Genomic DNA, 16,090 nt, shown 5'->3' with positions numbered 1-16,090 from the left:
CTCAAATATCAACCGTGGTTGAAATAGCACTGAGACTGTGTGCTTCTAGTGCTTTTATTGCATGGGATGATAAGAAACATGATATTGACTAACTAACGAGAGCTGGGTATCATTATAAAAAAAATAAAAAAACCATTTTGATACTGGTATCGATACCTTGACATTGATGCCTGTTTTTCCAAAAATAATTTCATGAGATCCAATTTTATGGAAAATAACATAACATAAATCTTTAGTTTTCATGCAGGAGATAAAGGGTAGAGAGTATCACCAAGTCCAAAGCTACAATTCACAGATGAACATGAACGCCATCGCTAAACGCTACAGTTTTACCCACGCGCCATTAAACGCCTCAAGCTATCTTTAGATGCGGCAATTTACCGATGTCCCCTAAACGCCTCACGTCCAAGCTATCGCCAGACGCTACGATTTTCCCGACGTTGCCTTCACGGGCCGGTAGACTATCGAGCGAGCCGATTCCACACGTGGCGAAGCGGCTGCCCAATCAGTAACCGCACCGCCCTGGACTTAAGACAGCGTCACGTCCACATATTTGTTAAAGAAAAAGAGTCAACCAGATGTTCTGATGTAAGAGTTACCAAAGTTGAAACTGCGAGCCACCCAAGTAGCGCGCACTTGTAGAAAAAAAAAACCCCCAAAAAAACCCGTGGCTCATTAATGCGGATGAGATTTACTGCTGTGTAAACACAGCAGAAGTAGTGCGGGTCCGTCGGTGTCATGGAAGTGCTGAAGTCCAGAACAGGACACACACAGTGGTGCAAATATGGAGAGAAGGAGAGTGGGTCACCTTTTCTTTTTTTTTCTTTTTTTTTATCTCCGCTGGACAATCAGACCTTTCTTATATAATCCCCAGAGACGGGGGGTATCCAGCTCCGGGGGTGTTGGGGGTGTGTCCCTTGTCAAAAACTGCATCCAGGGCCGCTCAGGTTGCACAAAACTGCACAAAAGGTAAAGCTGTGTTCTCACTGAAACGCTGCAATTGTGAAGCCGTGACCCGGTGCACTTAGTAATAACTGTATTTTACTCCCTTGGGACTCAGACAGGGGCGGGAATTAAATATCCCCCCGGGCTCCCAGAATCAAAACAAACACCTATAATCTCACACCACGGTCAAATACAAATCAGCCATCTATTCATTTCCCGGGAAAAACGACGTAACGTGATTAGGTTTGTGCGAAAAGCGCTGCTGGTAAACACTGACTAAAGGAAGGACTTTTTTTTTTTTTAAAGTCATATCTCCACGGGAATGGATGACAAGATGGATGGAGGAGGAGCAGAGAGGAAGCCAAACCAGGTCGTTTGCAGTTCAGTGTATAATTTGATGCTCCGAGGAGACTACAAACTGCAGACAGCTGATGTGAGAGGACGGCAGCCCGAACCATGCCCGTGCTGAGGTGGACTGCCAAAGCGCTTAATGGTAATTAAATGCAATTTCGTAGGATATAGAGCAGAGTGACGGCCAAGCCAGCAAAACTCCACGGTTTCAAATAGTAAACAAGGCAAAAAAAAAATTAAAAAAAAATTAAAAAAAAAAAAATATATATATATATATATATATTTTTTTTTTATTTCTTAAGCTTTATGTGTTTATGGGCAGAATAAGTGGGTCTGTTTATCTGCACAGAGGAAGGTAAAATAAACATGAAGAGCCGTGAGCCCACGACAGAAAAAAAAAAAAAAAAAAAAAAAATGCTTATTATCTGCCTCTTTTCCTTCCTTTGCTTCTGCATGACCAAGCAATTCACAACAGGAATGTGGAGACGCTCCCCTCAACTGTTTAGGCTTTATTGTCCTCCCCCCCCCTCCCCTTCCCCCTCTGACGCAAAACACTCTGCCGTTGTCACAAATCAGCTCACAATAAGTCTGTTTGACATTTTTCCGCGAGGTGAAGGAAAACAAATGAAAAAGCCGAGACTGCGACCACAGAGATAAGATGGGTCTATCTGATGCGTTCAAGCACCACACGGCACTACGCCACAAAATAAATAAAAAAATAAGCTGCAGCAATCAGGAGTCCGATCGGATAAGGTCAGCTTCAACAAAGACAAACATTTCACATTCCACTATCTTGCGAGTCCTTGAGGTGGTCAGCTTTAGAGAAGGTGGGATTGTTTCTCTTGGATTTAATCATCTCAAGGAAAAGATAATCGCCTCACTCCGGCGTCTCGGCTTTACATCAAAGCAGAACATCTCCTCGAATAACCTGCGGTGCACCACACGGGGATGATGTTGGCGAGTCAGCAGAAGAGACGCATCCTTCCTGCGTCCCGCCGGAGGGCACGTCCTGACATCCAATAGCTAAGCAAAACAATCCTGGGACTGTTGTTCCCAAAACTGGGGAGTACAGGGACCTGTGGGGGTCCTACAAGGGGAGGGGTGGGGGGGTTTCCAAATGTGTCCCTGCCACAAATATCCATCAGTTATTAACTCTGAGATAAGTTACAATGAGTGCTCATGTAATTATTGATTAAATGGCAGGAAATAATTAATCAAATGTTGATGATAGATTAGGATGTTGTTCATGAACAGTTTCAGTTACATTCCACTGTGGGAGCTGCAAGGAAGTCTCCCTCCATGCAAGGAGAGATTAGCTGAGTTTTTACACACAAATCACATTTATCTACGACCGTTTTATTGACAGTGAACTCAAAAGCAAAAGAAGCTTCCGCTTATTGTGGATTCGACGGAGAGTATCGCCTTTTTTGTTTGTTTGTTTTCTGTCATTTTTTAAAATAAATCTTACGAACCTGAATATTGGCGACATCCCCGGTTTAATTTTTTTATTGTTTTACCCTAAATAAATCTCTCGACCTTTTTACAGCACACAAAATTGACTCGTCATTACAGGAAGCTCGCCACTGGAAGTAATAACATCAACAATGGCTCTATTCCAATAAGCGGGGCAATCGTGTCACGACGTCTCATTGAGAAAGCTCCATTCAACTAAAGCCCGCTTTTCTTTCTTGGTCACGTACAACCACTGCATTTTAGACCAACGTTTAAAAAAAAACAAAAAAACAAAACAAAGCACTTGCTGGTTACAGCCTCACAAGACCACCAGAAACAAGACCAGTTTCTACCCGCAGGCCGTCACTCTGCGAAACACTCAACATGTTCAACATCACTGGACCTTTTGCACGACATGAGCACGAGCACCATTTGCACCAGGTGAAATTGCACCATTGTTGAGGTGTATATATTCATTTCTATGCTGTATATACGCATATTTACGTTTATATGTCTATTTATGTCTGTCTGTGAAGCTACAACCGGAGTCAAATTCTTCGTATGTGTAAACATACCTGGACAATAAACCGATTCTGATTCGACGACTTGGGTGTTTTTCTATTTAATATCTTGACATAATTCATGAATTTGCTCTTGACAAGACTAATAAAATCAAACTTCACAGCAACCGCTTTGACTTCTTTTAGGTTACATGGCGGTTTGCGATTCATAGAGTAACGCATTAATGAAAATGATGCTTATTGGCAGAATAAATCTTTAGCAAACACCTGTCATGACTAGCGCGTCTCTTGTTTCTAGTACGGCAGATGAACACAGCACACACCTAAAACAGGACGAAGCCTCGAACATCAGTGGATTAATATTGTTCATAATAATATTAATAGTGTTGAGGGATAGAACATGAATTGCCAACTGTGTTATTAATTGATCAAGTGTCAAAGCATATTACACTATCATATTCAGTGCTGCTGTTAGTGAGCAATGGATAAATAATTAATGAATGAGCTCACTCCCTCCCTCCCCCACCCCTACTTCCCCCCCCCCCCCCGTCACCCCACGCCCACCCTTTACACACCCACTCTCCACGTTGCCTCGCTGAAAGCTTCATTTAATTATTCTAAGAAACAGGAAACAACGACCCATTTCGCTCTGACGTGAACTCATCAGCATCGTGGGTGCTGTCATGTTTTTTTTGGGGGAGGGAGAGTCGGCGGTAGCCGGCTGCGATGAGGAACTTCCACAACATCACCGTTAAATTCTCAACAGTCCGCCAGGAGGCTTTTTTTTACCCCCCCCCCCCCCCAACAAAACTCATATTTTCCCACCACTTTCCCCTCCCCCCCCCTCCCTCCCCCTCTCTATATTACCTGGCTAACAAGCCGAGACAAAGCGAAGTCATCCTCCCTCCCCCCCCACCCCACCTCCCGAGGCGGCGGCGGCGGACACTTGCGTGTACGTGTGGCAGTTAGTGGCTGTCAGTGCCTCTTAACGGGAGCGTGAGACAACGGTTAAAAGCGGTTAATAACCGTCGGGGACATAATAACGCCGGTTCAAAGCAGGAACGCGTTTATTACGCAGCGAAATCTTCCTGAGATTTACAGTCACACACAGAGATTGCAGGTTACTTACTCACCGGTGCCTGGTACTCGACTCAAAACTCTCTGAATGACCGGCGTCAAAATCACAACATTAACAAATGACGCCACTTCCGGTGACGAGTTCAACGTAAAGGCGGTAAGCGCACGAGACGCGTCAAAAACTACGGAGGTAACATTTCGAGTGAAGTTAAAAAACAACAACATTTAAAACGCGTCGAAATATTACATCGGCGCGTGACGCACGTCTGGATTATTTCGAAATACTATTTCATACCATTATTCTGAGGATAAATTAATCCAAATTCCGGTTTTCCTCGGATGATTTCTGTGAGCTTTCTTGAGACAGAAATTGCGGCGCATGCGCAGACGGTGATTCGCTATCTGGGAAGGCCTTCCTGACGTCTTTTTTTCCGTTATGTTGCCCATGACCTCCGAATAAACAAAAAAACTCTTCAAAATCAAACAAATGTTTTGCTTTTTGTTTTTAATGTCACGTTGAACTTATGAGTCGAGGAGAAGAAGTGTGAGAATTTGCCACTTGACTCCTTTTTAATGTTTTAATGTAAGATTTTTTTAAAATATATATATATATTAATCATAAAATGGCATATTCATCTATAATGACATTTTTGTTTGTTGCAGTCCTAATCACCAAACTGTATGATAAATCAGAATGGGGTGTTTTTAAAGAAAAAAAAAAAAAGAGAAAAAATAATATTTTCTTCACTGCTTATTGCTTTTTATTATTCTATTATTATCTTATTGCTTCCTGTATGCTGCTGCAGCGGGAAAAAAAATGTCCCCTTGGGGATTAATAAAGTAACTACCTAACCTAAACCTAACCTCACGCTAAATGATCATAGCTTTACAATCTGTGCATCATATGGCAATCCCTACCCTTTGTCTCATATGTTGTTTGTTCAAAATGTGTGAGCACAATGAAGTGGCTTCACATATTTCACATTATTCATGCCTGTTAGTGCTCACGTCTCCAGCCCTACTGTTCCCTTCTCCACCAGCAGCTGTCTCCAGCACTTCCTGCTGTTCTGAAGTCAACTGATCATCACCTGCCTGTACACCTGCCCCACATTTATTACCAGTCCCCTGGAGTGCACTTATATTGAGCTTTACACAGTGATAATGACTTGTTTCTGTTTTTTTTCTGTGCCTGCCTGTTTGGCTTTTTGGACTTGCACTTGTCTTTTTTTTAAATTTATTTATTTTTACTTTAGAATATCTAGTTGGACTTAACTATTTCATACAGGCTAAACTAATTGCCCTCTTATATATCTGAATAAAATACAACACCTTTTAAAATACTTTAAAGATTCCTGTATTAAGTTGTGATTTATGTCGCTGTTCAGATATTTTCTATCTACTCCGTTCACCTGAGACTTTATCTCACTTAATTAAGACACTTCTATCTCCTCTGATATCACCTGCTATTCCTGCAATTGCTCGTTTCATCGTAGTAACAAAGGATTTCCATAGTAATTTCTAAGTAATCTTTACACTAGCATGATCTCTGCATTCACACTTTTAACCCATTTTGAAAGATTTTCCTCAGTAAAATGGCAATCTGTGGTTTTATTTTGGGACTCTTATCCATTTTTCAGTTGCTTAAATAACCTTAAATAACCTATCCACATCGCCTTGCACATGCAACTTGCCAAAGTTGGCTAATATTGTGCAGCATTATCAAGTTTGCAGAGTAAGAGTGACCCCTACCGGTGGCCTGCTGCTACTGAAAGGAGAATTTAGTTAAACGTAATCATAATAATATAGATAATTTCCACCCCCTTCTTCTTCTTTATTTAAAAAAAAAAAAAAAAAAAAAAAAAAAAAAAAAAAAATTTGGTGCAGTTTATTAATTTATTACCTGTGGTTTCATATTGAAATAAATTGTCTTAGTGATGTTTTTGACGCATAATTTACGGTAAAATAAATAAATAAATAAAAATAAAAAATAGATGTACACGCTTGTCCACGGATGATGAGGGGTTATTTATTATTATTATTCATTATTGATAAGGCCAGCGGATAATTGGGGTTCGGATCTGTCTATCACCGTGACGTCATCTGATTTGTGGGCGGACTTGTCGTGTCTCCGCGGTGTTGATTGGCTGCTTTCTTGTTGCTGTGCTTGTCAATCTGCAAGTCAAAGGAGGGGAGGAAGGAAGGAGGTGAGGAAGGAGGGAGGGAAGGAGGGAGGGAGGGAGAGGTCAGTGTGCAGCAGATCTGCTCCACACACACACACACATCCAGGAAGTCAACAAAGTTGCTCAAATTAATATCGGTCTCCTTCCGCAGCAACCTCAAAAAAAAACGACGGCATGAGTTCCGCCGCCTCTCCGGTAAGCTCCAAAGGACCTTCCCCGTCTTTCGACGTGAAACTGTATTTGCATTAAGAATAAATAAATAAATATATATATATATATATACATATATATATATATTTATTTATATTTCGCCTTGCTAGCTGCGTTAGGGTTTTTTTGTTTTTTTTTTAGCCTTCAGCCATTTATTCGCCCTCAGCTAGCTGCTAAGCTACCGATGCTAACGGTGTTTGTTGACAGCCACCTCGCGACCAAACAACAACAACATGCGTAGCATTAGCTGCAGGCTAGCTGGTTAGCTGTTGTCAAGTTTCAATTCGTCGTGTTTACGTCGAAGTCGCTTTACGTTCAACACCCCCCCCTTTTCTTTTTTCTTTTTCTTTTTTTTTTTTTTTGAACGAGGCTGAGAAAACTGCTGGAAACTTTTTAAGGAACTAAACGTTAACTTAAGAGTCGGGAGAGTTTAAAAAGGACGAACGGGGCTAATAACGTCCTTGTTAAGCATGTAGAGCACATTTTATTATTATTATTATTCTTTTTAATTATTTATTTTCTGGTAAAAAAAAAAAAAACTGCGTTTGTCTACGGATGTGATAAACTATATATATATATAAAAAAAAAAACTAATTAATTAAAAAAGATTGGAAAAGAATATTAGTAAATATTGATATATATATATGTATGTATGGTTAAAGGCACCATTATACCCCCCCCCCCCCCGATTAGACTTAACATGAAATCCAGCTTCAAGTATAAATACAACAGCCCAGCAATAAATCCTCCCTTTGTAAGGATTATAATGTTCAGCGGTTATATTATATAATCTAATTGAGACATGTGGTGATTTGTTTCAAGTCATTTTGTGCACTAATTTATGCTGCTGTTGTCCTGGGTTACATCGAGAGGCCTTCCTCCTATTGTGTCAGCCTGATTCATTTAAAAGGGAGGAAATCAAATATTGTCAACACTTCTTTGTATATTCTATGACAGTCTGACTATGTCTGTATAGACAGACAATTGTGATATCACCTGTTTGATATTTGGCCTTATGGGTCACACGATGATGCCAATGCAACTGGTAAATTAGAAAAATATGCCTTTGTTTTTTCTTCTTTTTTTTAACGTGTCTTGTTGATTTGTTAGACAGCCGTTGTGTGAGCTGTGTTCGATCTTCTTCTGCAGACTATCGGGGAGTTAGTCCTCATCCTCAGTGAGATGGGTTTCACGGAGGAGCAGATACAGGCGGCGATGCAGGCGGGGCATTTTTCTGTGCCAGAGGCAGCAGAGTGGTGAGTGGTCCCAGTCGTCCTCTTCAATCCGAGTCAGCAATCATTTAAATGCTAACATAATGTCCCTTCAGAGAGTAAAAGACCAGATCTTTCAGTAAATGACTTCTCCCTCTCTTTGCGTGTCGACAGGCTCCTGCAGGGTCAGTACCCACGACACAGGTTGGTGAAGCGGACGTCACAGCCAGCTGAGACGGCGTTTTCTGCTTTCAACCCTCCCAAAGAGGCAGCGAGCACATCTGAGTCACATTCGTCTCCCACTGACAGCGCAGGTAACACACCAAATATCAAATCTGTTTATTTATTTTTTTTAAAATTATTTATTGTCCAACAGTTGGACCACTTTCAGTACAGATTTGCGTGTGTGTATATATATATGTTTAATCTCCAGCTGTAATATCCTCCAAACACGACTTTGTGTTCATCACTGGAGTGTTTTGAGTATTGCCGGAGGGAATGGGATAATAAAGCGTGCAAAATTTGTCTCGTTACGTTTTCTTTCCGTCTTTAACAGCGAGCCCTTCTCTGGTGCTGAGGCCGTCCCAATCAGGCACCCCGACGTCGGATCCGCCGCCTGTCGAGTCGCGTCTCAAACAAGACAAGAGTGACTTCGAAGACAAAGAAAGGCAACGTGTTGCTGAGGAAGCCAGAGCAGAGAGAAGACAAAAGAAACAGGTCAGCAATACTGGAAAAACAAATTTTAAAAAAAATAACAAAGGACAGTGCTAACTTGGAAGGAACTGGCAGTTTGTTTGAAGGACATTGTCAAAGTCCAGCGTTTTGATTTGTAGCTTTGGAAGAGGACGTTTTGTCTGAATGTTGTTTGTACCTCCAGGAGCGCGAGTCGGTGTTAAAGCGGATCGCCGAGGATCGGAGGAGCTTGCAGGAGAAGAATCAGACCAGTCCCGCCGCAGAGACGTCTCCTCCCGGTGTCCAGGGGCAGAAGCTTGGAGGAAAGCCTCAGACAAACGTGGATAACAACTGCGTACTCATGGTGAGGCGAAGAGGAACCGTCACCCCCGACCATCCGCGGGCGAGTAGGTACAGTGAAATTTCAGCCGTTCAAACAGAACTATTTGTGCCTTCCTGCAGATCCGGCTGCCGTCCGGCGAGTCCATGCGCGAGCGCTTCTCGGCGGACGCCCCCCTGCGCAGCGTCGTGGAGCACATCGCCGGACGTCACCCCTCCCTGGCCTCCTTCTCGCTCCTTCAGGGTTTCCCGCGGAAGCGCTTCGGGGAGGCGGAGCTCGCCTGTTCCCTGCGCTCTCTGGGCCTCACTCCAAACGCAGCGCTGTGTATTCAGACCACTCCTCCAGAGACGCCTCAGGATCCACCGAGTCCCGCAGCTCCACCGTCAGCAGGTCAGGCCGAGCCGTCTCCGTGCGCCGAGCCCGCTCCTCCTCCTCTTCCTCTTCCTCTTCCTCCTCCACCACCGCCACCCGCACCCGTCCAGGAGGAGGTGCTGGTGGGAGGGCCGGACCCCGTGTTGCCTCCTGTGCTACCCAACCAGCTGTGGGAAGAGGCAGTGAACTACGCAGGGATACCTGGAGCTCCTCCTTCACTGTCTGGGCCCTCTCACTTCTGGGGTGAGGGCTGAATACCTTACATATTGTACAGTCACAAGAATTCATTCGTTCTGAATTGCCATTTCAAATTTCAAAACACACATCAGCCTGTTATTAAAAAAAAATAAAATTGTTGGATTCAACATCATTTAGTGATGAAGATCTGTATTGTAATGATTATAAGAATATTGTTGGGTTTTTTTTATCACTAAAGCTTTGTTCTGGGAACAGTTGGGAACAAAACTCTGTTGCTGAATTCAACCAAAATTGACCCAGAATCTGAAAGTAAACTCATTCGAAAGTCAGATTGTGTTTTCTTTCATTTTCTTATTTGTCTTCCTGCACTTTGATGCTCTTTAAGATCTGTTGGACGTTTCTTCTGACATTTTTCTTCACACAGAGTTGTGTGCTTCAGTTGTTTTTTTTTTTTAACTCAGAACCCCAAATATTTAATACTAATGTTTTGTTGTTGTTATCAAGCTACTGGGACTCCTTCCTTCTGTAACGTTAAACCTCTTCCCAGTTTGCAGCCCTATGGGCTCAATTATCTGAACGAAAAGAGAGTCACACGTTATTTAAGCGTCTGCGGAGTCACTTTGTAACAGTCCCGGTGTTCGACAGGGCGAGGCCAGAGGTTGGTTGCCGGTAATGCCGAGGACGCAGGCGTAGACATCGACGAGGATCAAGAAGGAGAAGAAGTACCGCCTCTCCTGCTTAACGGTACGCCATCACTTTGTGTGGGACTGTTACAGATACTACGTCCCTCCTTTTGAACTACATTTTGTCTGACCCCCCCCCCCCCCTATCCCTCTCTCTATTCCTGTTTCCACGTGTCTTCATTTCTTCATCTTTGGAGACCTTTTTGCAAAGTCATGTCAGAAATTGCATAAATCGCCGAGCGATCGTTAGACTAACTGGCCTCGTAATGTATGTCACATTTAAGAGAGATTAGGATTAGGAAACGATGTAGGTGAATGGTCCTTTCTGTCGTAAACGGAGCACAGAGCCGCTCAGCTCCGCCAGGGAGAACTAAGTTCTCTTAAGTGCTTGCCAAAGTTGGTCAGCCAATCACATCAAGTACGTCGGGGGCATGTGGCTGATGCAGTATTCTGACTATTGGCCGGGCCGGAGAGCGAAAAGAGCTCATTCACGGTCGAAGCCAGTTCAAGGAAGATCAAAGATTCAGGAACGAAAGATGTTGATCAGAGGTGTGTGATATGAAGTTCATAGGTTGCCCCCCCCCCCCACTGCAAGTTAAATACAAATGCAGCATGGGATTTTAAATACCGAACAGGCCGGTGGATGTTAGTGACTACTTTTGAGTTTGAGCTTGGCGGTATCGGGAATATCTGCATGGGTTACAGTTGTCTCTTGTGAAATTCTCCGCAGGAATGCCCAGGCTGCCTTTCTTTCCAGAGAACAGGATTCGCGGAGGATTTGAGCCTCAGCACCACTGGCCACAGCAAGGCAACCGACTCAGGTAGGTGTCGAGTCAGAACGGCACCGATGTGACGCAAGAGCGCCTGACGAGGCGATTTCTATACAATTTGTACGCATTACGGGTGCAACTTGGAGTGTCTTGTAAATAGATTATTGGATTAGTTTAAAGGTGCCTCAGCAGGAGGGCCACGACGGTGGACTTTAAAGCTCTATGGTATTCAGATGTTCCCGTTATATCCTGACGTCATCCGAACTGAGGCTGTACAGTTTTTAGAGCAACGCCCCCGTTAACAGCCGGAGAAAGGCATGAGTAGAGGAGAATAAAAGATACGACATGAAGAACAGTTGTTGAAAACAGTCCCCGCGGTTACAAACGTCACGTCGTGCCTCAGAAAATAACTCGTGTATTGGTTTGGTGTCCGAGCTCGTTGCGAATCGGGTATTTAAAGTGGCTCCGAAAAGGTGAAGCTGCTGAACGCGGGGCGGCGTGCGTTTTACCGGCGTACGGGAGCGTTTGGACACGGTCCCCTTTTGAAATACAGAGTGTGTGTGTGTGTGTGTGTGCGCGCATGTGTGTGTGTGATAAAGACCGGTTGTGTACCTGTGTGTCTCAGAGAGGCCCCACAAGAGGAAGCGGCCGCCCCCGTGGACGCGGGAGGTCCGGTGGCGCCCGGGGCTGCGGGTCTGGCCGCGGTGGAGCGTCTGCAGAGGGCCGCGCAGCAGGAAGACCCCCACGCCTCCCAGGGACAGCCGTCGCCCCCCAAAAGACCCTTCAGGACACCGAACGTGCCGTCCCTATGTGCCTTGGCCACCCGCGCGACCGTCCACCTCATGACCGGTGAGAGAGCGCGAGAGAGGAGAATGTCCAGTTCCCCGGTTTCTCACCGGTCTCCCGGGTAACCGCCGCGTCTCAGTTGGCTTTGTGTACTCACCGCCGGGGGTTCTCGGCTCCGTGTCTTCGCTCTCTCAGCTCCCAGCATGCAGTACAGCAGCAGTCTGGCATGTCTGACCCCGGAGCTCGCCGAGCTCCTGCTCAACCACATGTCCCGCGAGAGGCTGCTCCGTCCGCGCACGCTGGAGCTCTTCTTCGGCTGCCCGATGCAGAAGTTCGTCCTCAACTGCTACCCGTACTCCACCAACGAGCTGCTGCGGCAGCTACGGGCCTTCACGGCGCTGAAGCACCTCAGTCTCGTCAACTCGCCTCTCATCACGGGTATGAAACTTTATACCAGGACGGGGCTTCCGGGTTGTTGTTTTTTTTTTTTGTCTAAACGTTTGCAGCATGTTTTGGTTCAAATTCTGCCTGTTTTCCTTCATTTAAACAACGCTGTCTCGTTCCAGACTCGGGCCTGTCAATCCTCTCCAGCCTGGTCAAACTCCAGCACCTCAACCTGGCCTCCTGTAGCAAACTCACCGACTCCTGTCTGCAGCATATGACAGGTTGGGCTTGTTGTTTTACAATCAATCAGTCTTTTGAACAAGGCTCAGACTGTAATTAGAGAGAGGAGGGGCGGGGGGGGGGGAGGGGCGGGAGGGAGGGAAGTAACAGATTACGTAACGCCACATAACATGCGGTCACACTAACAAAGAACGCCAGATCTCCAAATAAGCCGCTCTCGGGTTCAGCGCCGAGTCATGCTATTTCGTGTGAAATCGACACGTTTTCCTTCCGCCGGACGTCTCGAAGGTTTGAAGAGCCTGTGTTTCCTGTCCCTGGACCAGACCAAAGTGACGGATGCCGGGATGGTGTCGTATCTCCGGTCGGCTCCGTCCGGCCTCTCTCAGCTCAGCCTGAACCAGACGGCGGTGACCGAAGCCACGCTGGCGGTGCTGCCCGCCTGCGTCCCCCAGCTGCGACTTCTCAGCATCAAGTACACTAAGGTACTCCAGCTCTACCAGCAGCACCCCCCCCCCCCTCCCCTCCCCCTCCCACCCCCCACCCAGTACACTACACTGCTTTCTCCTGACACCTTCTTGCCTCGCTGTTATTTGGTTCTGCCAGGTTAAAGATGTGACAGCTCTGGCAGAGATGGTCAGTCTGCAGACTCTCAACCTGGACGGGACAAGTGTGACGGAGGGGTCTCTGGAGCGCCTCGCCAACCACCCCGTCCTGTCATCGCTCAGCGTGGGAGGAATCCCCGTACTCGATGGCGACCACGCCCTTCAGATCATCTCAGGTAAACGATACTAGAAACTAAAAGTCAGAAGAACTTTTTTTTTTTTTTTAAGATACTGCTGCTTCTTTTCTTATATCGACGTCCGCATGTCGATCAAATCTGATGCCGTCGACTTGTGGCCAAACCACTTTGTTTGTACGTTTTTAAAGAGGTGCATAGGCACTGGGGGGGAGGGGGGGGGTGGGGTGAAGCTGCAAATGATCGGTAAAGTCGTCTGAATCCGAATCGGGTTCGTCAGTTGACAAACGAGCAGACAGACGGGAGTGAAGCCAAACGCTCGAATCTGTGAGGTTTCTTTCTTTCCTCTCAGGCCTAAAGCTGACTCAGCTCACCCTCCCCGGGCGCCACTGTGTGACGGACGGCGGGCTGTCGTTCCTCTCCAGACTGTCTCTGCTCTCGGAGCTGGACCTGACCGACTACACTCAGGTCACAGACCAGGGAGTCGGCCACCTCTCCACCATGACCAGGTCAGTCCCGCGCTCGACGGGGGGGGGGGGGGGCGCCGCCTTCCTCCCGCCGACGGCTCCCCGCCCGATTCAAACCGGGACGCTGACAGGAACGTTGTGCTTTAGGTTGAAGAAGCTGTCGCTTAGCAACACTCAGGTGACGGACGCCGGACTGCCCTCCCTGCGAGGCCTGCGGGAGCTGCAGGAGCTGTGTCTGGACCGGACGTCGGTCACCAGCCGAAATGTGGCTGAGCTCGTCACCTGTCTGCCGCACCTGCAGGTAGTTCGTTCGTGATGTTCGTTCGTCTGTCGTTTACACATTCAACACTGGTTTTAACCAAAACCTGGTTTAATGACTTCCCCGGACGTTTAAATTTCCAGGATTTTACACCGCACGTATAGATACTATTCTCATTTAAGTAACTGCCAGGCTTCACAGCATTTCTATTCACATTTATTGGGTTTTAGCACACCGAGATCAAACCCTGGGACAGGACAGAACTCAATAAATCAAGAGTGTGAAATTGTGAAAATAGAGGATTAAATGTGATTTAAATGGGGGGAGGGGTCACAGGGGGGGGGGGGGGGGTCGGAACATACGAGAACCCGTTCTGCCGACGGCTTTTAAAACCAAAAGGTTGAACCTTAATTTGAACGCGTGTCCACTCGATGACCAGCTCATTCACCACGCGTACCGTTGAGAAAAACGTTATTGTGCAAAATGTTCGGCTCGGCAAAGCAAAGTTTTCACAACAAATGAATTGTATGCCTGGCACTGTGTCTGGCTGACGTTCTCCAGGTGTTGGGGTTAGCCAGCACTGCGGTGGGCGACACCGTCGTGAGAAGAGGTTTGATCCACTGCAGTCAGCTCGTCAAACTGAATCTCAGCCGCACACGGATCACAGACCGCGGTAAGGTCCGACTCTTAAAAAAAAATAAAAAAAATACGGTCTTCGTTCATCCGCCTCTGACGCGGCACACCTAAAAAACCATTTTTTTTTTTAAAAAGGCATCTCGTGTGCATTTTTCTTACCTTCTCCTGCAGGTCTGAAGTTCCTGAAACACATGCACCTCGCTCAGGTGAACCTGGACGGCACCGGCGTGAGTCTGATGGGCATCGCGAGCCTCCTCTCCTTCACCAACATCAGCAGCATCCGAGCCAGCAACACCCGCACCGTCGCCCCCGACGACGTCTCGGACGAGGAGTGGGAGGCCCAGTGAGCACGGACGTCGGCCCGGCCGACGATACACTCCGCCCGAGCCCGGCCGCCGAGTGCCCCCCATCCCCCCCCGCCCCTCCCTCCCGCCGTTCCACCTCTCGGGGGGGTGGGGGGGGCCCCCCCTGAAGACGCGCCGCGACCGGGATCATCTGGAAACGGCGTGAACTCAAAACGCTCCTCCTACTTTGCACTGTTTCAACTGGAAGCTCGTGCCACTAATCTGTCAATCACGCACGCTAAGTTTGAAACCTTTTAACGGAAGCCATGTGTTTACATATATAGAATCAATCAGTATTCTCACACACAGACTGCAGCCCCTCGTCTCTATGGAAACGCTACCTAATAGCTTTAAAGCTTCATGTGCAGCCTTATTGGTCGGAGAAACCTGTTGTTTCTTCAGCATGCATTTCCAGACCGTAACGTCCAACAGACATATCTAAAATTATTAAACGGTCAGTTCAAGCAGATACGGTCGGTAATATTTTGACGGTATGTGAAGGCAGATCGTCTTCCAGTAATCCGTTACCCGTCTTGAACCCAACTTTGACTTGTTAGCTGTATTCATGTCATTTTGGATTTATCTGTACAGGCAAGTAGTGGTCCTCTTTTTTTTTTTTTTTCTTAGCTTGAATATTTTGATGCTATTAAATTAGTAGATGCAGCAAACACTAATGCAGATCCACTGCATGTAAAGTCAGAGCCTGACTTCAACTTGAATTTTGAAGCAGATACCCACATTGATATTTTAGTTTAGAAAAAAAAAAAGAAAAAAAGATTTCCTTAATATTATCGTTTTCAAAAACCGTTAAAAACTAAAATGAGTTAAATACTAAAATACAATCTGTTGAAGCAGGACAAGAAAATATTGATTGGTTTTCAAATCCTAAAAAAAAAGAAAATTGTTTTCTTTCAGCTGCGTCCTGGCGATGCGCTGGCCTCACTTTGTTTCGTCAGTGGCGGTCGTTTTAGTTTTGCCAAGAAATGCCAATGTTTTCTGGAGAGCCCGGCCATTTTCAGCTACACGTGAGCAGCGTACGCAGCGAGTAGTGTAGTGACTGTAATGTGATGTAGGATCTATGCAGCCATGAGGCTCACGAGACCAAACCCAAAGCAACTTCTTTAAAATCATGTTCGCGTTTTTCCGTCTTGTTTACAGAGATGTAAAATAGTTTATTTTCCCTAAAAGCATTTTGATTTTTGGATACAAGCACTGTATTCGTTACAATTAACAATAAAGTCTCCTCAATCTAAATG

General features: G+C 46.0%; 2 protein-coding genes across 4 annotated transcripts in view; one reads left to right on the top strand and one right to left on the bottom strand.

Moving 5' to 3' along the window:
* The window catches only part of slc4a2b (solute carrier family 4 member 2b), a 41,399-nt gene extending 36,973 nt beyond the window's left edge, over positions 1-4,426 (bottom strand). Inside the window, exon 1 of one of the 2 annotated variants that reach the window (XM_069159637.1) lies at positions 4,403-4,426. The gene's annotated coding sequence lies outside the window, so the exon portion shown is untranslated. Of the gene's footprint in view, positions 1-4,398 lie in introns of both variants that reach the window. The other variant, XM_069159638.1, reaches the window with a different exon arrangement.
* A 2,157-nt stretch (positions 4,427-6,583) lies between these two features.
* On the top strand, positions 6,584-16,088 carry LOC138204393 (uncharacterized). Of its 2 annotated transcripts, XM_069159621.1 has the most exons (17): positions 6,584-6,721; positions 7,886-7,992; positions 8,122-8,261; positions 8,504-8,664; positions 8,825-8,983; positions 9,082-9,574; positions 10,175-10,273; positions 10,943-11,033; positions 11,608-11,831; positions 11,964-12,206; positions 12,335-12,433; positions 12,681-12,874; positions 12,996-13,170; positions 13,481-13,637; positions 13,743-13,896; positions 14,416-14,527; positions 14,662-16,088. In XM_069159621.1, the coding sequence occupies exons 1-17, from the start codon at positions 6,701-6,703 to the stop codon at positions 14,835-14,837; spliced, it is 2,805 nt and encodes a 934-aa protein (XP_069015722.1). In that variant the 5' UTR covers positions 6,584-6,700; the 3' UTR covers positions 14,838-16,088. The 2 variants fall into 2 exon arrangements, with proteins under 2 accessions (XP_069015722.1, XP_069015723.1); XM_069159622.1 differs by lacking the exon at positions 14,416-14,527 and having other exon boundaries at positions 14,662-14,754.
* Positions 16,089-16,090: the final 2 nt, after the last annotated feature.

This window comes from Embiotoca jacksoni, unplaced genomic scaffold (assembly GCF_022577435.1).
Source record: "Embiotoca jacksoni isolate LCO1_2020_lvr unplaced genomic scaffold, fEmbJac1.0.p SCAF_25, whole genome shotgun sequence".
Classification (NCBI taxonomy): Eukaryota; Metazoa; Chordata; class Actinopteri; family Embiotocidae; genus Embiotoca; species Embiotoca jacksoni.
This window is presented reverse-complemented; position numbering and strand designations above follow the sequence as displayed.